The following is a 21,541-nucleotide window of genomic DNA, read 5'->3' as shown; positions in this document are numbered from 1 at the left end:
CTTCCCTGGATACTCAGGGCTTTTACTCAGCCAGGCTGCAGTCCCAGAACCTGCCTTGAATAGCATCTAGGGTCCAAAACAGACATTACTTTAAATGTGTGACTAGAAGCTACACCTTTTAATTTTTTAAAAACTCTTTACAATGTTTTTTTTTTAAAAAGTAGGCAGAGCCCTCCCCATCTAATCTGGTGCCTTCCAGATGTGTTGAACTCCAACTCCGTGGTCATGCTAGCTGAGGATTGTGGGAGTTGTAGTCCCACACATCTGGAGGGCATCAGGTTGGAGAAGGCTGATTTTGGGCCCAAGGGTTCTTCCTTTCCACACAAGATTTAAGCACTAACACTGTCCTCTGTTCTTAGATTAGCTACATTTAAAAACAACTTAAAGCACTCAGAATATACTTATATTATCATATAACGTTCTATTTACAGTTCTGAGACCATCTCTACACCAGCCTAAAATCCTGCATTTTAAACGGGGCTTTCTGCTTATGTTTTAAATGCAGGATCACAACAGACTCCCTTTACACGTGCTTCCTTCCCCCCTCCCTTTTCTCCCCCTCCCCCTTATCTGAGTCTTCCACATGTTTCATTATACAGCTGCTAGATGGCGCTGTGGTCTTGCTCCTCTTATTATGACTTTTCCATTTTCATGAGGGAACTCAACTCAAGCAGAACTGAAGCGCAGTAATATGATAGCTCATTATCTCCGATCTTTAAAAAAATGGAATAAAGGTAATTTAATGTGGGAGATGCCCTGGGGGTTCACGACGTCATCTAAAGGACCCGCAAACTTCCATGAATAACCAATCCCAATAGCAGGATAAAAGCTTGGTGAGAAGAAGCCCTGACATTCCAGCCCTGACTGGAATTTAGCCAAAGTTTTAATTGTGCTTCTCGTGGCTTTAACGTTCAACCACTGATCATGTTTCTCAGGACTCGGTGAAGATTACAGGCACATCTTTGTGCCAAGTAAATTGCCCATTCCTTTGGATTTGTCCTGTTTTCTTGACATATTTACTGCTCCCGGGGAGCCAGTGTGGTGCAGTGGTTAATGTGCTGAACTCAGATTGAGGTTTAAATCCCTAGTCCAGGAATGTTGAACCTCTTTGAGCTCGAGGTTCTTGGGGCTACATTCCAGTGGTGGGTGGAGCTAAAGGTAAAAGGAGCAGGACTAAAAGCAAAGGATCAGGGCCAAAAAGACCCAAGAACCAGCAGATTGCAGCTTAAAGCTCTTCTTGTCAGTAACTAAGCCTTAACAGAGGCGTTTCAACCTTTTAGAATTGTGGGGGAGGGGGATGCAGAAGCCGGGAAACTACCATATGATTGGAAGATGGGGGAAAGGGGTCTTGGCTACCTGGGGAACCCTGTAGGGCTGGATTTGGCCACTGGACCTGAGGTTTCCCATCCCTGCCCTAGTCAGTCCTGAGTGGCCCTGGGCTACCCGCTCACTCTCAGCCTAGCTTGCTTTGCAAAACTGTTGTGAGAAAAAAACGTGTGGGTAGGAAGAGAGAATCCTGGAATTGGATCCATATTTAGCCAAGGAGACCTGCTGAAATCAAAGGGACTTCAGTTACTCAGTTCCATTTATTTCAATAGGTCTACTCTAAGTAGGATTAAATCTGAACCCAGCCTCATGTGCATTGCTCTGAGCTCACTGGAGGGACAAAAATGTAATGAATAACGATATGGCACCTGCTTCCCTTTGGGGTTCATCACACGGAGCTTTTATCCTGTGATTGAGATTGATCCTTCATGGAAGTTTGCAGGCTCTTTACATGACGCCATGATCCTCCAAGGCATCTCCTGCACTAAATGCCCTTTGTCCCGTTTTTAAATATATTGCAGATCATGAGCTATCAAATTACCCCATCGTGTTCCGCTTCAGTTTCCTCCGTGAAAAGAGTTAAAGTGGCAAGAAGAGGAGTGAGATCTGTGAAAGATAATGGAAGACTCAGATTACGGGGAGAAGGGGTGGGGGGAAGGAAGCGCATATAAAGGGAGTCAGTGGTGATCCTGAATTTAAAACAGAAGCAGAAAGCCCCATTTTAAATGCAGGATTTCAGGCTGGTGTAGAAATGCCCTTTGTCTACTACATCAACACTGTTTTAAGATTTACGGAGCCTACTCCTATCAGCCATATTCTCAAGGACTCATTCACCTGCGTGCTCACTAAAGTTATACAGCCTCCACCTGCCAGGAAAACTCTCAAAGGCCCAATGGGATAGTCCTTAGGCAAGACCAGCCTTCTCCAACCTGGTGCCTTGCTTTGCTGGCTGGGGATGATGGGTGTTGTAGTTCAACACATCTGGAAGGCCCCAGTTTGGTGAAAGCTGGGAGAGACGATGAATATGCACTGACTACATGAATCAGCTCTCTCCCTTCAGCTACGCTACCGATACAGTTAAACTTCACTGGACCTAATTCAAACAGCAGCAACCCGGGAGTGCGCAAAGATCAGAGGAAGAGCATTTTGGGTCTCCTGAGACATGCCATCCCCTCATTTTAGAGCTGCTAGTGCTTTTACACAAAGCAACTTCAAAGGGCTTGAAATAGGGCTGCAGATCCTGAAAGCACGTCCTATGGATGGGCTGTAGAACTGACACTGGAGCGGAGGATGCTCAAATTAAGCAGTGTGTGGGGGGATGTCTTGCTTCCCTACCCCCAAAAGCACATGGTAATTTCTTTTTTAACAATGGTAAATTGAGCTTAAGGGCACAATCCTATGCATGTTTAGACAGGAAAAAGTCCTACATCTCCCAGCATTCCCCAGCCAGCATGGCTGGCTGGGGAATGCTGGGAGTTATAGGACCTTTTTTATGTCTAAACATGCATAGGATTGCACCCTACGGGAAAAATCCCACCCTTCTCCAGCGCTCTGTTCTTTATGCACAACAGTATAAAAAGGTTCATTCCTGTAGTGCCAGAGAAGGAAGTCAGGTAATTAATGTCTTGGTAACACTCCTATTTGCAAGATTCCTGGGCTGTGAGGCAGATCGTGCAGAGCAGAACAGAAGTCCTCTACTTACAGTCATACAACTTACAGTCCTACAACTTGTTGTCTATATGTAGGTGGAAAAAAGGCCGAGGCGATCTCTGCTCGGGAGTAGGGGGACAGCCAACTTGTGATATTTAAAAACACCTGGTTGGTAGGTAGGTCAGAAGGAAGAGATTTCCAGGAGAGCTGGCTGGATGTATGTTTTTGGTGGCTCATGCGGTGGAGGCGCTGGTGTGATTCTTGTGTCAGGGGGTGGAAGGACATGTGTGCTTGCTTGTATGTCTGAGAAACAGGGGTGGGAGGGGAGTCCAGGCCCCGCCCCTGCCTACCACCAACTCAGCCCCCCCCCCCACTGCCATGTGGTCCGATCCTGCTTACAGCCTAGTGACTCCGTCTAGTTCCTGCATTGAGCAGGGGGTTGGACTCGATGGTCTTATAGGCCCCTTCCAACCCTGCTATTCTATGATTCTATGACTCTTCGCTGTGAACAATTCAGGATTTGTGGTTGATTGTTCAGCCTGGTTGAACACCTGTCATACATTTTTAAAGGTTGTATAGGCTTTATTACTAGTATTTGGTTGAAAATAAATAACGTGACCTCCCTACAAGTGGGATTTAAAACCAAATGAGACTTAAGTCTCACTGATTCCCCTTGTGTTAGGCCTGGGTCTCCGATGTGGTGCCTGCAGACACCTCTCATAGCGCCCACCAGGCTCCCTGCCCCTTCTGATTTTAAATTTTATTTCTCAAGATTTAAAAAATTATAATTTTTTAACTTCCATACTGCGAGTGCTGCCATCCAGCATCATCTTTATTTGGGTTCAAAAGAGTGGTTTTGTGTTTTGGAGTTCAGACCCCACCTTTGCCTTATACTTAGGTTCTTGGACAAGTTACTTTTCTTTTAGTCTCACCAGTTTGCCTCCTGGGAAATGAGTGTTTTGTGACTGTGCATGCCTACCATGACAGCTATTTTATGAATGGGCAAGCCCCATGGCAGCCCTATTGTGAGAGTACCCACAACAATTTGTCAACATTCCAAATCTGCCCACTGATCCAAAGAAGTTAGGGACCCTTGATAGTGCTTTCAAGTGTTCAAAGTGATTCACATGCTTTATCTAGTGTAATCGTTACCACAACTCTGTAAGGTAGGTATTATGATCCCCCATACTGCAGATAGGGAGACCACAGCGATATACAAATGTCATTCATATGATTACACACCAAATTAATAGAATCATAGTATCATAGAACAGTAGGGTTGGAAGGGGCCTATAAGACCATCAAGTCCAACCCCCTGCTAAGTGCAGGAATCTAAGTCAAAGCATCCCTGACAGATGGCTGTCTGGCCTCATCTTGAATGCCTCCAGCGTGGGAGAGCCCACCACTTCCCTAGGTAGTTGGTTCCATTGCCATATTGCTCTAACAGTCAGGACGTTTCTCCTGATGTTCAGCTGGAACCTGGCTTCCTGTAACTTGAGCCCATTATTCTGTGTCCTGCATTCTGGATTCAGTCTCTTACCTGTTGTTTCCACAATCCCTTCTAGGATGACAACAATTTCAAACTGCTCATTCCTTAGTGATCTTTGCGAGAGGGCAAAAAAGGGGCTTTTGTCGTTGATTTCATGGCAGATGGTGAGAGGAGAAACGAGGAACAGTTGGTCGGCCCCAGTTCCAAATCCAACATCGAGCTCACATTGGTCTAGTGGCAGGAATTCACCTTCTGGCGTCTGTCGTGACTAAAGACAAAGAGAGGGAGAGAGAGAGAGAGAGAGAGAGAAGTCCTGGCGAGTGACGAACAAATCTCACATCCGCAAAGCAATGGGAATTTTCCCCCAGGGTGTCATACAGAGGACATCCAAACTGCTGGTGCTCGAAATGAATTAAAATACAGAGCAATTTCAGGGTGGGGCTCAGTGGTGGGCTGGATTCTGGTCTGGGGGATTTGGATGTGAGTTCTGGGGGTAGCTCATTGTGAAGCCTTGGGCAAAGTGGATCAGGTTCAGGTAGATGGATTCACATGCCTCTCCCTTCAAAAGGGGTGGGGTGGGGAAATCATGTGAAGTGGACCTCTGTGGAATCGGGCACTTAAATGGAATTCTAGGATCCTCTTTGTCCCCTCAAGAGATGGTTCAGAGTCTTTCAGTGCCTTTCACAGATTAACAAAAGTGTAATTTCGGAAGAAGCAACCAACTCAAGCACTGTGCAAGACACCCCCATCCAAGTACCTATTTAGTACCTTTCACACCTGTTGCTGGGCCAGACCTACCATTAGGCAGAGTGAGGCAATTACCTCAGGCAGCAGATATTGGGGGGAAGCCATGGCAACTTCCTGGCTGCTCCAACTGCCCTTACTCTTCTGTTTCCCTCTGTTGGAGGACTGGGCTGTGTAGGCCTCACAACCTGACCTGGGCCCACTAAACTAGCCTGCTGCCTCAGGTGTGGTGGAGTACACTGTCTCATTGCCAGTACTGAAGTACGTTTCAACTGCCAGCCCAATTGGCTTCTGCATATGGAAAGGGAAGAGTGCGCCATCTTGTCCTTTGCCTCAGGTGGCAAAATGTCTTGGGGCCAGCCCTGTCCTGTAGCTACAGTACCATCCAAGTTTGAGGTGAGCAATGGCAGTGTAAACTCTGTTCAGGACCAGCTCTAGGGGAGGAGCTTTGAGGGGGTCCAGTAATGTGCTGTCTGTACAGAAACTGGCTGTACAGAGTTAGATGAGAGGAGAAGCAAAGCCATTCCACCAGCCCTGCTGACAGACTACTTCATTTGTTTCCTCTTCCCACCCCCTTTTCTATGTGTGTTGTGTCTTTTTAGGCTGTAAGCCTGCGGGCAGGAACTGTCATGTGTAACTGATTGTATGTAAACCACTCCAGGAGCCTCTTTGGCTGAGAAGAGGGATAAAATACTTTAAATAAATAAATTAATTAAAAAATATTGAGCAGGGATGGGGGCAGTGGAGGCTGGGGCGGTGAATCCACTCTGAGTTTCAGTCAGAACTCTAAAGGAGCTATCCAAGGTGCTCTGCATCAGAGCCACCAGCCTCCCCTGGATGGGGGAGTGGGGCAGGGGGAGACAATGTGGGACATTAAAATGGTGGGCAGCTCCCAGACACCTGAGGTTGCAGCCTGCTGGCCCCAAGCCTGCCTTCTGATAGCTGAAACAAAGCTATGGATTGCAAAACTTAATTCTGGCCGTAACCATGTACTGAGCTGTCCCTCCATTTCTAAAATCTCTACAGCTAAACTTATTTGTAAATTGTAGGGAAAGGCACCCGGCTGTGCTGATGTATCCTTGCATGCAATGTTTGTCTTCCACTGCAAGGAATGTACAATTCTGGGGTTCACTCTTTTTTGGAAAGCAACTCCTGACTTTGGCCAGATAGTTCACTGTCTCCCATTCAGTGCTGTGGCCCTGGGAAATCCCTGGGAAGGACTCTTCTAACTGGAACTTTGTGTGAGCGATCCCTGAATCACTTAAATGCTGGGCCAGGATACCCATGCAAACTGGATGCTTCCTGTACCCCCTCCTCATAATCCCTCCCAACAGCCCCCAGTAATGTCAATAGGTCTACTAGCAATTCTCTGAAAGCGCTGCTCTGATAATTAGCAGGGGGAAAATGAACGAGGTGTTTACAGTAGATATGGGCACTTGATTTGGCTTCAAAAAATTAAAAAAGTGTGTGTGTGTGTATAATCTAATGAATATGGAGGAGTGGAACAATTGCTGGGATATGTGAGTGCCGTGACAAGACGCTTGGCCAAATAATGTGGTGCTTGAAATGGGCTGGTATGGGCATATCCAAACACTATGAGCTACTTCTGAACATCTCCATTTTCCTTTCTTGGCCACAAAAGCACCAGCACGCCTTGCCAATTTGTATTAATCAGACATGTGTTCCCCCGCTTTGGTCACTGTTGGGATATGTCATCTTTATTAACTAAGATGTCAGTCCAAGCTCTTTCTCAAATCAGTGTGCAATTCATCTGCTAACCAAATGTGATGTTATGTGTGTGAATGGGCAAGGATGCTTTATTATTATTATTTTCCTCAAATAGACTGGCTTCCCAGTGGCTGATGAGAACAGCCAAGGATGGCGGTCAAAGTCTTTTCAAAATGTTCCCAGCAAACATGTTTCATTTAAGGCTCATGATTGACAGCAGCAGAAACCCTTTCATCTTACAAGCTGCAGAAAGAATGAAGAGAGGAACTGGTGGATCCTGCAACAGGAGCTGGAAATGGGGATGAGAACTGAGTAAAGTTATTTCTATAGATGGCTTCATAGTATCGCATCTTGATGCAATGCCAAAACCAGTGAACCTTGGATAGCTCCTTTAGAGTTCTGACTGAAACCTAGAGCGGATTCACCATCCCACTGACATCGGAGCTGCCAGACTCCTCTGGATGAAATGCCCCTGCTAAGGCCTAGTTATGGGCAGTAAAAGCTTTCAGCTAAAATATGTTATGTTGATCCCATCGCTTTTGCCTTTAGCCCCACCCACCATGGGAATGCGGTCCCTCAATAGCATCGGAAATGGAATTCAGTCCTCTGGCTGAAAGAGATTTGACACCTCTGCTATATATGCTTACTTGGCAGGAAGTCCTTCTGACTTCACTGGGGCTCATCCCTCATATAACCATCTGCACCTTTGCCAGGAGGGAAAGGAGAAGCTGTCACTGCACCCTGGCCCTGTCCAGTCCTGAGAGCAGTGGTGTAATGGAGGCAGGGCTTGCAGGGATGCAGCCCCAGCACTTTTTCATTAGCAGGGACTCTGATGTCATCTGCCACCCCCCTCAGAATTCCCTGTTCCCTCTGAGCTTAGCTGCGATCCTCACTGTAGCTGTGGGGGGAATGAATTTTCCAAGCAACAATATATTGTTCCATGTTGGAATGCGAAGTCTTTGGAATGACTTGGTCTGGAATGGGCAATTAAGACCTATTTGCTTTACCAAAGACGTGCTCCTGGTGGAGATGAAAACTCCTAGAACTGGTTTGTTGATATGGATCAACACAGCTGCCTGAAATGTTTGGACTGCCCTTGGCGACTGCCACAATGAGCTCCTGCATTTCCACATTTACCACTACACCACTGTGTGTGTGTGTGTGTGTGTGTGTGTAGTTTAATCCAGCTGGGTGTGTGGACGTTTCTGTTGGAAGGGGAGGGGGGAGATATAATGAAGGAGCTTAGGGAAGGTTAATGGGTAATGTTGAGGCACTAAGGGAGTGTGCAAGGGGGCTGTTTAAATGAGAAGGAATATGTACATGAGGGCTGAGTTGAGAGGGTGAAGCTTCCATAGAGTATCATATTTTGAAAACCTAAAATGTTCATGTTTGAGTGAGTGAGTGGGTGAAAAAGATTTTAACACCCTGCATTTTTTCTCAGACATCCAATTGAAATACCCCTGCCTTGCTCTCAGCTGCACTGTTTTTGGATCCCAGTTGAAAGCTGTATATCTTACAAGGCTGTATAATCTTAGAAGGGTGTGTGGCTGTGAGGGCGTTTGGCTGTGACTATCACGAAGGGACCCCACACTTCTGAATTTGCCACTACAGTACTGATCCTGAGAGGCTGCAGCTATCTTTCCCAAGGTTATTGTTAGCTTGAGCAGCAGTTTTTCTCAAAGGGCCTGCTGTCGGAACAAATGGCTTCTTTGCAGAGATAGCCACCATTGCTATGGACCAGCCCAGGCAGTGGTGGGAAGGGCATGGTGATGGTTTTTTCTCCTTTTGCCTCCTGGACAGAGTGTGAAGGGATGATGAAGATAAACAAGTAATGCTGTGATTCTATATCTGGGGTGGGCAACTTCTGGCTCTTCGGATGTTGCTAGACTACAACCTCCATCAGCCCTAGCGAGCATAGCCAATGCTGAGGGATTATGGGGCTTGCAGTCCAGCATCTGCAAGGTCACAGGCTGCCAACCCTTGTTCTATATGTACACAGATCCATGGGAACAAGGGCTTCTTCACACGGAGCTTTTATCTTACTATTGGGCTTGGTTACTCATGGAAGTCTGCGGGTCCTTTAGATGTTATCAGTCTCTAGGGCGTCTCCCACACTAAATGACCTTTATTCCATTTTTTAAAAGATCGGAGATAATGAGCTATCAAATTACTGCGCTTGAGTTCCCTCAGTAAAAAAGAAAAAGCTGTAATAAGGGCAGCTAGACCACAGCGCCATCTAGCAGCTGTATAATGAACCATATGGAAGACTCAGATGGGAGGAAAAGGAGGGGGAAAAGGAGGGGGGAAGGAAGTGGGTGTAAAGGGAGTCCGTTGTGATCCTGCATTTAAAATGGAAGCAGAAAGCCCTGTTTTAAATGCGGAATTTTAGGCAGGTGTAGAGATGCTCCAAGTCTCACTTAGAAGGAATTATTTCTGAGTAAGCATGCAAATGATTGGTCTGCAAGCCTCTCTTGTGGCACACCTGTGAGAGGCAGGTGGCATACACGGGAAAAGTGGGGAAAGAAGAAGATCGAGGACAGAACAGAGAGTCCTCAGAGGTGTGTGTGTGTATGTGCATGTGTGTACATACAACAAAAGGGAGAGAGAAATTCTTTCACATTCGACTGATTAGGTAGCCAGGAGGAGGAGGGGAAGTTTGTGTGCATTTAAATTTACTATCCAAAACACTGCTGCAGTAAGACAGTCATTTTCAGTATTCATTCTGCCACCCTTCACACATTTTCTTTTTGTGCTTTCACACGTTTTCTTTTTGTGCTTTAAAAAAAAAGCTTTCTTAACTGCTTTGAGCAACTCCATCGGAGGGGGAAAGTGGCAAAGAAAATGTTATGCTAACGGAATAAATAAAATGCCTTCCCTCCCTCTTAACAATTTTTTGGAGCTTGTGAACAGGATTAATGCAGCATGCGACAGCCATGTGTCAAGTTCAAAAAGGCATTCCCTAGAAAAGCAGCTCTTTAATTCAGATGATTTAGTGGGTGCACGGGCACATTTTCTTATTTCCATGAATAGAAATTCGGCAAGGATTCTGCGCACATACCCTTGGGCTGGATGAGGAGCCCATGTGCAAAAACATGTGACGCATGAGGTTTCTTCCTCGATCCAGTTCCAGAGATTGCATGGATACAACCCCCGTCAGGAAAGCAGCAAAAGCACCAGTCACCTATTTGGTGGGGGACTATTCCACCCTCCCACATTCTCCTCCCCCCTGAAAACAGCTGATCACCCCTACTGCATTATCTGACATGGGCTGGGCTGTACGTTCAGGTAGAAATGATTAGAGATTTTAATGTTATTAGTGCATGAGTCCGAACTGAAATAAAATGTTGCAGTCTATCCTCACTTCCTAGCAGCAATGTCCCTATCCAGAGTGCTAGCCAGCTAGGGCCTTCTCCAGGAATATGATTATGTAAATTTGTTATTAGTATTGTACACCACCTAGAGTGGCTGGGTAGCCGGCCAGATGGGTGGCTAATAAAGTCATTCATTCATTTCATTTATATCCCACCTTTTTTCCTCCTTAAGGAACCCAAGGCGGCATACATAATCTTCCTCCTCCTCCATTTTATCCTCACAACAACCACCCTGTGAGGTAGATTGGGCTGAGAGTCTGTGATTGGCCCAAAGTCAGCCAGTGAGCTTCCATGGCCTAGTGGGGACTAGAACCCAGTTCTCCCGACTCCCAGTCCAAACACTCTAGCCACTACACCACACTGGCTCTCAAATCAAAACAAACAAATAAAACTAATAAGCTGGAAGATGCTCTAGCAGGGTATTCCAGTCCCTCCTTCCCTCAGTCAGGGCTGGCCCTCCCATGAGGCAGGCTGAAGGCCCTACCTCAGGCAGTGGAGTAGGAGCAGGGAATAGTGTGGTTTCCCTGGTGCTCTGGAGAGCCCTGCCAGTCCCACTCTCTTGCTGTGGCAAATGTGGCAGTGAGAAAGCGACTGTCAGGACTCTCTGGAGCAGCCGCCTACTCTGTTTCACTCTGAGGGTGTTCTCCAAGAGAAACACAAGATGGGCGGCTGCTCTCAGTCATCCACCCTCTGGCTCACACTGAGAATCCTTCCAGTGAGAGCCAGGTGATGGCCGGGTGGACTCTTGCAAGAGCCACACTGACCACTTCTTCCGAACTTGCAGCTTTCCAGAGTGCCAGCGTGGCAGCAGTGGTAGTAACAGTCAGGGGAAGGGTGTGTCGAGGTAAGGCGAAAGATGGGGTGCGTATGATGAGGGAAGGGGTGGAGGCGTGCAAGATGAGAGAAAGGGAAGGCGTAGGTGTATGTGTGAGACGAGGGAAGGGGGTATGAGGTGGCAGCAGCACGTGTGCTCTTACGCCTCTGGCAGTGGGAGAACTTGTGCCAGACCTGCCCCCAATTCACTATTTTTCTTTTCCAACTGTCTCTCAACATTCTGTGGCTAGCAAGCATACTCAAGTCTTCATTGGACTGGGTTCCCCCTCGCCCCTTAGGATTTTTGTGTTAAAGATTTTTATTTTTTTGTATTTTTGCAAATCTCAAGGTTCCCCCCCCCCCCAAGTCTGCTGATACCTCCCTCTACCTTCTCAGCAGCCTCATTTTGGCTTCATTTCTGTCAGCACTCACCGCCAGCGTTTGCTATTAGCTCTCCATGTAACAAATTTCAGCTAACAAGGGTACATGGATAAGAGCATCCTCTGAAGATCATAAGACCTTCAGGCCACTATCTGGCGACGCACTTTTCCAGATATTTAGGTCCCACGTTGTTTAGGGAAGCCTTCCCCATGCTGGATGGGGATGATGGGAGGTTGTATTCCAACACATCTGGAGGTTGGGAAAAGGTGGTTTAGGGCCAGCGATGGTCAACTTGTGGCCTTCCAGATATTTTGGCCTACAATTCCCATGATTCCTCACCATTAGTTATGCTGGCTAGGGCTGATTGGAGTTGTAGGCCAACACATCTGGTATGCCACAAGTTGCCCAGCCCTGGTTTAGGGCTTTGAAGGTAAGCACCAGCATCTTGAACTGGGCCTGGAAACAAAATGTGAAGCTCTTGGTAGCACACCAAAATGATAACATCAGAACACTACATGGATACTGACAGCTATTTGCCAAGTGGTAACTTATGGTGTGCCATGCAAGCACATGGTAAGCTGGTTGTCTGGGATTGCCTTCCAAGTGACAAGGAGAATTTTACCACACATTCACAGCCAATCAAATCACTGAGAAAAGAAGGGAGTGATAAACGTCCTCTCACTGCTCCCTAGGACATTATAGATTATCAGCTTACCAACTCCTTACAAGCACCTTACAGCAAGTTATCATTAGGCTGGCCTACTGGACTGACGCCTGCCTACCCTCAGACGGGATTCGGGCGTGTCAGCCTCAATTTGACCGGCGGCTGTCATTTTGTTTTTCCCAGTGTCCTTGATGTTGCAGTACACTGGGACATTGCAGGAGGAAAAAGAAAATGGCAGTCATCTGTGGGGGCTGCCATGTTTTAGTGACAGTTGCTATTTTGTTTTTCTCACAATGTCGTAGACTAATGGAATATCTGGGGCATTGTGGGAAAAACAAAATGGTGGACACCAGAATGCTGCTGGCTGGAGGAGCTTCGACACTCCTTACAGCAGTTAAAAAGGAAACAAGAAAAGCCCACTGGTTTTGTTGTGCTACAAGGCCCTACCTTGAAAAGGCCCACCCACTTAAGAGGGACCTATCAGAGGTCACTTTGCCAAAGCCCCCTCAAACCTAGAACTGACCCTGGTGTACCATAAGTATGATAAGAGAGTTCCTTGCCCCAAGGAGCTTACAATATGAATTTTGGCCGCGAACTGGGGTGGGGGGAGAGTGGAAAAGGCACAGATAACAATAGGTGAATGTCAGCAAACACAGTTACCCAACACAGGATTTATTTTGGTTTGAGATGAGAACTAAATGGTTAAGGCAAAATCTTCAGGGAAAAGGTGAGTTTAAAGGAAGGATTTGAAGAAAGAGAGACAGGAGGCACGAAGAAGCTGTACTTCCAGACATAAGGAGCAGGAAATTAACATGCACAAACACAGTCTCATATAAAGCAGCTCAGGTCTCTCGAATACAGAGTACTGTGAGAACTGCAGAAACCTGCAGAAGCAAGATATCATACTTCATTTAGGACACAAACCTTTGCATGTTTAGACAGAAAAAAGTCCTGCAACACACTGGCTGGGACATGCTGGAGGTAGTAGGACTTGTTTCTGTCTAAACATGCATAGGATTGCACCCTTAATATCTCAAAAAGGGACCAGTATCCAAGAACTAGTGAAATGTTTTTTTAAAAATCATTTATACTATAGATCTCCTAATAAGTGCTGAGTTATGAAGGCTTCTTGGCCAAAATGAGGCTACTAAAAAGCAAGAGAGAAAAATAATAACATTCAGGGAATCCCCAAGGTTTATATTTTTAGGGGAAAACACCTAAAGCCCTCCCCCTCAATATGGATTGAGCATACTTAGCCGCCAGAGTGCTGAGTGTCTGTTGGAAGGAAGAGGGGCCTGGAAAACCTGGGCATGGAAGTGGAATGGAATAGAAGGCAGACAGGGTGGATCACTGAACAGGAGTCCAGACTGAGACATTTTCTTTAACATCATTTGTTCAATCTTTTAATCACTCCATTAATTGCTCAAAAGGTTAAGGTAGGGTCACACCTTATTAGGACCAACTTAAAGGCCACAGAGAAGTGAACAAGTTTTCGAGTTCATTTAAACTGTTAATCAGTGTGGATGCTAAGCAAAATAGAGGGGGAGAAGGGGATGTTGCTGAACAAGAAGAAAAAGCTCTAGTTGGCAGATTGTAATAGGCTGAAAATGGAATGGAGATGGTGTTATGCCCACATGTAGCCAATCCTGTCTATCATGGAAGGGAAACAAGTGGCCCTCTTGAGGTTGATCGACTGTAATTCCCATCACTGGCTACATTGGCTAGGCCTGATGGGAGTTGCAGTCCCCACCACTGCTATACATATTTAAAATTAGCCCTATGTTCAATGGATATGGATAGGATTGCCGCTTTAGGGTGCAACTGCAGCTTTAGGATGCATGGCTGGCTGGGGAATGCTGGGAGTTGGGACTTTTTTCTGTCTAAATATGCATAGGATTGCGTGCTTAATTAGAGTAAGGCCATGGCCATGCTTAGCGCAAACCGTTTCCAGCCAGACCAAAAACTGCAGGGACTGAGACATATGTTTTTCTTTTAAAATCTTCTACACCAATGAAAAGTTTTTGATAAACTCAAACGTTTGGTCACTTTTGGGTCCTAATGCGGGTACTACCTTACTGTTCCTTCTGGGATTCACCCCGCCCCCTCTCCCCCGTAATGGCCAACCTGTCATGCTTGGTTAAAAATGCATTGGTTGACAACCCTAACTATAACCCCACCCCCACCCCGCAGCCTTAAGGACTAGAAACTTGTTTCTCGTTTTAATAAGAATTGAGGGTCGGACGATGATTATGATGAGAATTACTGTTTTCTGGCCAGCTCCAGCAGCAGCTCGGCTCATCTGTATGAGTCATCGCCAGGCAGTAGTTTTCTCCTCTGTAAAGCCCCCCGGCCCCTTACGGGCCTCTCAAAGGTGTTGCGCAGGTGCTGACGCGCAAACTCTGCCGTGCACAAAACCCTTCTGACGTCGTTGTGGCCTGGGCTGCGCCGCCCCAAAAGCCCGCGCGCTGGCATGCGTGGCCGAGGCTAGCTGGTAAGGATACCGTCTCCCCGGGAAGCCGGAGCGCAGGGGGGCTCAGGCGCGGGGCAAGCCGGCTGGGACGCCCGGCCCCTCTCGGCGAGGAAAAAAGACGGACAGGAGCCTGAGGCCGGCGGCGCGATAAGGCTCATCTCTGCGCCCGGCTCGCTCGGCAGCGGAGAACGCCGCGGCGCTCCGCTAATCGGGGGCGCGGAGGCGTCGTCGCCGGCTGGCGGCTGAGCCGCGGAGGTCGGGCCGCCCGGGGCGCGCAGCCACGCGGCCTCCCCGCGCGCGGGGAAAGACGGCGGAGTCGCCGCTGAGCGGAAGCCGGCACGCTCTCGCCTGCGGCTGAAGGGGCGCCGGGGCCCCGAGGCGTGCCCGGGACTCCCCTCCCCAGAGCACTGGAGGCGGGGAGAGAAGTCGCCTGCAACGATAACCAAGGGCGCAATCCTGTGCATGTGTAGACAGAAAAGAAGTCCTACAACTCCCAGCATGCCCCAGCCAGCTATGCTGGCTGGGGCATGCTGGGAGTTGTAGGACTTCTTTTCTGTCTACACATGCACAGGATTGCGGCCTAAAGCTGGGGCGGGCAGCTCCCATCAGCCCTAGCCAGCATAGCCAATGGTGTGAGCGGGTAGCAGTTGCAGGCCGAAATATATGGAGGGTCACAAGCAGCCCATCCCCGAACGAAATAACAGAGAAAGCCAGAGCAGGCATCAAGGGTAGGCGTGGTTGGGCAGCTGCCCAGGGCCCACAGCCCAGCAGGGGCCCCCTGGAGTTGCTCTTCCTCTTCACCACAGCTGCCTGCGTATTCCCGTGCCTCTCGCTCTGGCCCAGACAACAGTGGTGGGGAGCGGGAGACGCCACCGCCCACTTGCTCACTGACCGTCTGCCTGGCAGGCAAGCAAGCAAGCAAGCGGTAACTGTTATGAGAAGGAGGGTGAGGAGCAATAGCAGCTGGTGATAATGGTGGTAAGAAGGGAGACTCACTGAGGGAGGGAGTCCAGGGAGGGTATCTTGCCCAAGGGCCCTCAAAAACCCGGAGCCGGCACTGCCACCCAACCCACCCCCTGCTAGATGGACCCGTAAGATCCATTGCGACTGGGAATCAGTGCTTGCACTCAGTTTATCCGTCTCACTTAGAACATGAGCAGGGCCGGCTCTACCATTAGGCAGAGTGAGGTGGCTGCTTCAGGCAGCAGCTGCTGGCCAGTGGAGCAGAGACGGCAGTCGCCATACTACCACCACCACCACCATGTCCCCTGAGGTCCCTAAGTGAGTTAGCGCTCTCCAGTGCCCTAAGAGCCAACACTGGAGAGCACTCTGCTGGAACACATCAAAGGCCTGTGCAGTCCAGCCTCCTGTTTCCTACAAAGCTTGATCAGATGCTTCTGCGAACGCCGTAAATGGGGCATGAAGAAGTCAATGTAACCTTCTGCTGTTGCTCCTCACTGACCGGGGTTTGGTAGCAAACTGCCTCCAATCATTTTATTTATTTACTTTCTAGATGTTTATAAATACATGAATTATTTTTATTATTTATTTATTAATTATTACATTTATATCCTGGCCTTTTTCCTCCTTAAGGAACCCAAGGCGGCATACACAATCCTCCTCCTCTCCATGTTATCCTCACAACAACAGCCCTGTGAGGTAGGTTGGGCTGAGAGTTTGTGACTGGCCCAAAGTCACGCAGTGGGCCTCCATGGCTGGGTGGGGGCTAGAACCCAGATTTCCCGACTCCCAGTCCAGCACTCTAGCCACTACACCACACTGGCTCTTGGGGGGTTCCACTTAGCTGTGCAATGGTGCTGTCAGGGTAGGGCTTTGGGGAAGAAGGCCAGGGCCCCGCTCAGCAGAACGAGAAGGAGGGCCCCCCAAATGTGGCAGACTGGCTTAACACATCTTGAAGAAAGTAAAGGGTGGGTGGGTGGTAACACTTAATCTCTGAGCCCTCCCTCCCCGCTGCAGAACTATTAATTCCAGAGTCTAAAATTACCTAACAGCACCACTGTAGCTATCATGGCTAATGTAACTGTTCACAGACTTATCCTTCATGGATTTATCTTATCTCCTTGTGGAAGTGAATTCCATCCATTTCGTGATGCTTTGTGCCAAGGGATGCTTCCTTTTGTTATGTCCTGAATCTACCATCCATCAATTTCATTGTGTGATACCAAGTTCTAGGAATAAGAGGGGGAGGAAAAAACCCTCTCTGTCCACATTCTCCAAACTCTCTGGGCAGTGCCTCTGAGCATGTGCAAAATCGATTTCCTGCTATAGAAGTCTCACACCTTGAAGTTTAGAGAGAATGGTGTTGGTGTGTCTTGCAAAAGACCCAGCACCTCTGGGGTTTTTTTTAGAAATTAAGTACTGCTTACTTGCTAATTCCAGATGGGGGTTGGCTATGGTTACTCAGATGTGATGGAATAGCAGTCTACACATGTTCAGACACACCCTCTTTACATATGCCATATCGCTATCAGAATCTGAGGTTGGGCTAGGATGGCCCCATATGACCTAACAAAAAAGAGGAAATGCATCTCCAAAAAAGGAACAAAAGAGGACAGTGATTTGTATAAAATTTGGATGTGCTAATTTATATGTAGAGATGCAAATTGAGAAATAATTCTTATAACTTAAATAGATATATAATACATCTCACCATTGTAGGGAAGACTGTGATCAGGTGACCTGTCCGCCTGCCACTTCGGTCTGCTGTCCAGGTGCTATCTATTGATGGGCAACAGTTCTTACGGTTCTTTGTCTTCAAATGAGAATTGGACAGGAAAGCCCTTCAAAGAGAGGACTGTTAAAGAGGACACATGGCCACCCTTGGCTGGGCCCTGATTTAAATTAAGCCCCAGACCCCTTCAAAGAGAGGGCTGTTAAAGAGGACACATGGCCACCCTTGGCTGGGCCCTGATTTAAATTAAGCCCCAGACCCCTTCAAATAGAGGACTGCTAAGAGGGCACATGGCCACCCTTGGCTGGGCCCTGATTTAAATTAAGCCCCACATGGCCACCCTTGGCTGGGCCCTGATTTAAATTAAGCCCCAGACCCCTTCAAATAGAGGACTGCTAAGAGGACACATGGCCACCCTTGGCTGGGCCCTGATTTAAATTAAGCCCCAGACCCCTTCAAATAGAGGACTGTTAAAGAGGACACATGGCCACCCTTGACAGGGCCCTGATTTAAATTAAGCCCTGGGCCCTCTGTAATCTTCCTTAGGCTCTTCTGAGAATATATACAAGACAGAGTACAGATTTTCAAGTTTTCTCTGTAACAGTAAGGACTAGAAACTTGACTTCTTAAAAATAAAGTGAAAGCTGGAATTTTGATGGTGCTTTGTTTTGCAACAGACAGCAGCAGTTCTGTGGATGGGTAGAGACAAAATGCACACAGCCCTGCTTTTGACCTTCAAGCTCAGCTGTTGGAATCAAGCCCCATGAAGTGCTTGCTAGATGCCACCGCATGCCCTTCTGCTGCCATGATCTGTCAAAAGTTTCTAGTGCTTGACGGTCCAGCCAGGATTGCCTTTGATAGTCAAAGCGCTTGGGTTTGGATTTGGGCCATGTCGGAGAACGGCTTGTTCCACGGATGCAGGAACTTGCGAAGACAGCAGCAAAAATGCAAATGACAGCTTGAGGCGCTTCCTACTCTTGTGGCTGGGCTACAGCAGCAGGGGAAGAGTTCTTGCCAAGAGGAAGAAGGGCTGGCTAGCCCCAGATTTCCCCCAAATGCCAACCCCTGGCAGGGATGGACCTCAAAACTAGTTCTGAATTTCGTGGGGCTGAACATGACAGAAAAGCTAAGTTCGTGTTGATGAAGCTGGCGGTGAAGGAGAGCTAGGCCAAACTAGGATACTGTTATAATTGCCAAGTGCAGTTCCTTGTTCAAATAGAGAGAATTAGATCAACATCATATTTTGGGGGCCTCCTTGCCTTGGAGAACCTTTTATGTCAGAGGTGCAGAAGGTCTTTGCCAGATTCCATTTTGGAGAAGCTCAGGGGGTGTGTGTGTGTGCGCACGCGCGCGTGCATTCAGGTGGTGGGGGGGGGTGGAAGGCAAAAGGGGGTAGGGGCCAAAAAGCAACAAAGTCCAAAAAAATACCAGCAAATCGTACCTTAAAGCTCTTAATTCCAGTAGCAGTCTTAGGAGAGGCATTTCAATCCTTTAGAATGGGGGAAAAAGTGCACAAAAGCTGGGAAAACCACCAAACTATCTTGGGGGGGGGGAGAGGGGGGAGGCCAAGGGAAGGGGGTGTGGCAATCTGGGGAACCCTGAAGGGCCGGATTGGGACCCTCAGAGGGCCAGATTTGGCCCCTGGGCCTGAGGTTCTGCACTCTTGTTCTATGGTAAACTGAGAAAAGAGTCATGCTTGGGAGCAATGGGTCTTGATTTCAAAATCCATATTAGTGTAATACCCTAAATAAGGCCAAACAATCACAAAAATGTCCACGCTTTCAAGACCTTTAGGTTGTTTCATCAGGCAAGATGTTATTAAATTTCTTTTTAAAAAGCAGTTTTGGGGGCAGGGGATAGAGGAGGAAAAACCCTGACTTGAAGTCTGCACATTCAGAATCCCAAACTGAAGTGTGAGATGGCTTAAGTCATGACTTGTCCCACTGATTTCAATGGGTTTACTCTAAGCATGACTAAGTCTGGATCCAACTCAATGTTCTTAGTGTAGCCCTTTAAGGACCCGGCATAAATTTAAGAGTTCAACTAACTCACTTTTGTTTTTGTTGCTGCTTATGCTATATATGAGAAATTTCAAATGGGTCTATGGGGGACTTTACAAAATGGGAAGGAGTGGCACCTACAAAATTAAAGGATTTGATAAGGATTGAGTGTGGACAGAGGCAGCTGACTGTATTAGTTCTTACAAATAAATCAGTGGGATTGGATCCATACTAAGTTAATTGTACTTCATTCCCACTGAAATCAGTGGGACTTAAGTCATGACTATCTGGTCATGGCTTAACTTAGAATGCAATCATATGCATGTCAACTTAGAAATAAGCCCTATTTAGTTCAATAGGACTTATTCCCAGTGAAATGTGTATAGGATCTGGAACCCAGCATAGGTCTGGATCCAACCCGTTTTGTTTTGGAGAAAATAAATTACAGGGATTTTAGGAGGTCACCAATAACTTGTGAGGACCAGGTCAGAAGGAAATGATCTTTAGGATCTATAAGAATTGTACAACAGAAATCTTAAAATACGTTGTATAAAATTATAGAAAAAGCAACTTGATAGGTTGGATCCAGACTAAGTTAGTTGCACATAGATCCTGCTGAAAGCAATGGGACTAGTTAATCATGACTTAAATCTCACTGATTTCAGTGGGAATGGATGAAGTGCAATAATCTTGCAGTACAATCCCATACATGTCTACTCAGAAGTAAGCCCCATAGGTAAGTGGATATTGGATTGCAGCCTTAGTCAGGATGCAATGTGGCATATATAGATGAGGATCTTTGCCATTATCTTTGGAATAATAGGCTGTTCTTTTATATCTGTTTGTCACTGAATGAATTCTACTGCCAAGTAATTTCTGAGTGGCGTTATAGCCCAAAGATGTTATAGAGATTACAGGGATAAGGAATATGATGAAAAAGTTGTGGAGGAAAAGGAAGGTAAATTCATAATGGTGGAGATGTCCATGTATTAGAATGTCTTGGGCAGAGAGAGATCTTATGGATTATTCATATCATTATGAGTTATAATCACCCAGATACTTCAAAGCTTCTGTTATTAGAGAATATTCAGGTTTATGTAAAGGAGGAAATTCAAGGCACAATTCAATATTTATTGTTTGCAGCTAACATATGATTGGCAAGACTCTAGGAAGCTATGAAAATCCCCAAGGTAAGGACCAGATTGCTGAGACTTTTGGGATATTGTAGCTGTAAAGATAACAAATTATGTTAAATTAAGAAAGACCAGAGTTTCTGCAGTTGCTTTCATTTTAAAATGGCATCTGCTTAATTTTCTTCTGCAAGGAACATGGACCAGGATAGATATGGTGGATGTGGAAAGAATATTTGGATTACTGTGAGAACAAGAGCATCAGTTTCTGTACTGAAAGAGATTGCATACTCAAAGCAAACCTACAATAACTTATTGCCCCCTTGCATCTATTTAGTACTTATATAAAATGGTCCTTCAAAGGTCCACCCTTTTGCCTTTGCAAGTTGGAAGAGAGAGGTGAAACATAAGAGCTTGGGAACTCTTATTCTGGGTGAGACAAAACACCATCAATAAATCCAGGCAAAATGGAGACAGAAATCACCTATCATTTGTCCCCAGCGGTATCTGGTAACTGGGGACAACCTGTCTATGAACAGAAAGGCTTCAAGCCTGGCTGGCTAATAGTCACAGATAGACCTTTATGTATTCATTCTGATGCCCATCAGCAGTAGTGGCTATTGCAGCCTTCTCCAACCTGGTGCCCTCCAGAGGTGTTGGACTACAACCCCCATTGTCCATAGTGAGTGGCTGTGCTGGCTAGGGATAATGGGAGTTACAGTCCCATACAACTGGAGGGGGCCGGATTGGGGAAGGCTGAACCATTCCAAATTCCTGTGTCCGTGAATTTCATGCGTTCATTATTTATCGCATGGCGGAGAGGAAAAACAAGGGATATTGCTAAGGATCTTACTTTTCCAGCTCCCCCGACCCTGTGTTTCTGCCTCTTGTCTTTCCTCATTTTGCACTATGCCCCTTCTTGCTCTCTTTCTCTGTGCTGTACAGGTGCATCTGCTATAAGCCGCCTTTGCCTCCTCTCCGGGGCAGTGGTGCACTTAGATAATTTAAGACTCTGTGGCTTAATGGTTTTTTGAGGGCTCCCCTTCTTTAGAGGGCAACATGTATCAATTCCTTCATTTCAAA

General features: G+C 46.9%; 1 protein-coding gene across 1 annotated transcript in view; it reads right to left on the bottom strand.

Moving 5' to 3' along the window:
• LOC146341177 (G protein-activated inward rectifier potassium channel 1-like) overlaps positions 1-21,541 on the bottom strand; it is a 29,256-nt gene that overhangs the window by 4,018 nt on the left and 3,697 nt on the right. Inside the window, exon 2 of the mRNA XM_084808291.1 lies at positions 4,517-4,733. Within this exon, the coding sequence (XP_084664417.1) occupies positions 4,517-4,733 (217 nt within the window). The remainder of the gene's footprint in view (positions 1-4,516; positions 4,734-21,541) is intronic.

Source organism: Heloderma suspectum, chromosome 6 (assembly GCF_057233095.1).
Source record: "Heloderma suspectum isolate Gila_16-S chromosome 6, 16-S_ref, whole genome shotgun sequence".
NCBI lineage: Eukaryota > Metazoa > Chordata > Lepidosauria > Squamata > Helodermatidae > Heloderma > Heloderma suspectum.
The sequence above is the reverse complement of the archived record's forward strand: the minus strand, read 5'-3'. Positions and strand labels throughout refer to the sequence as shown.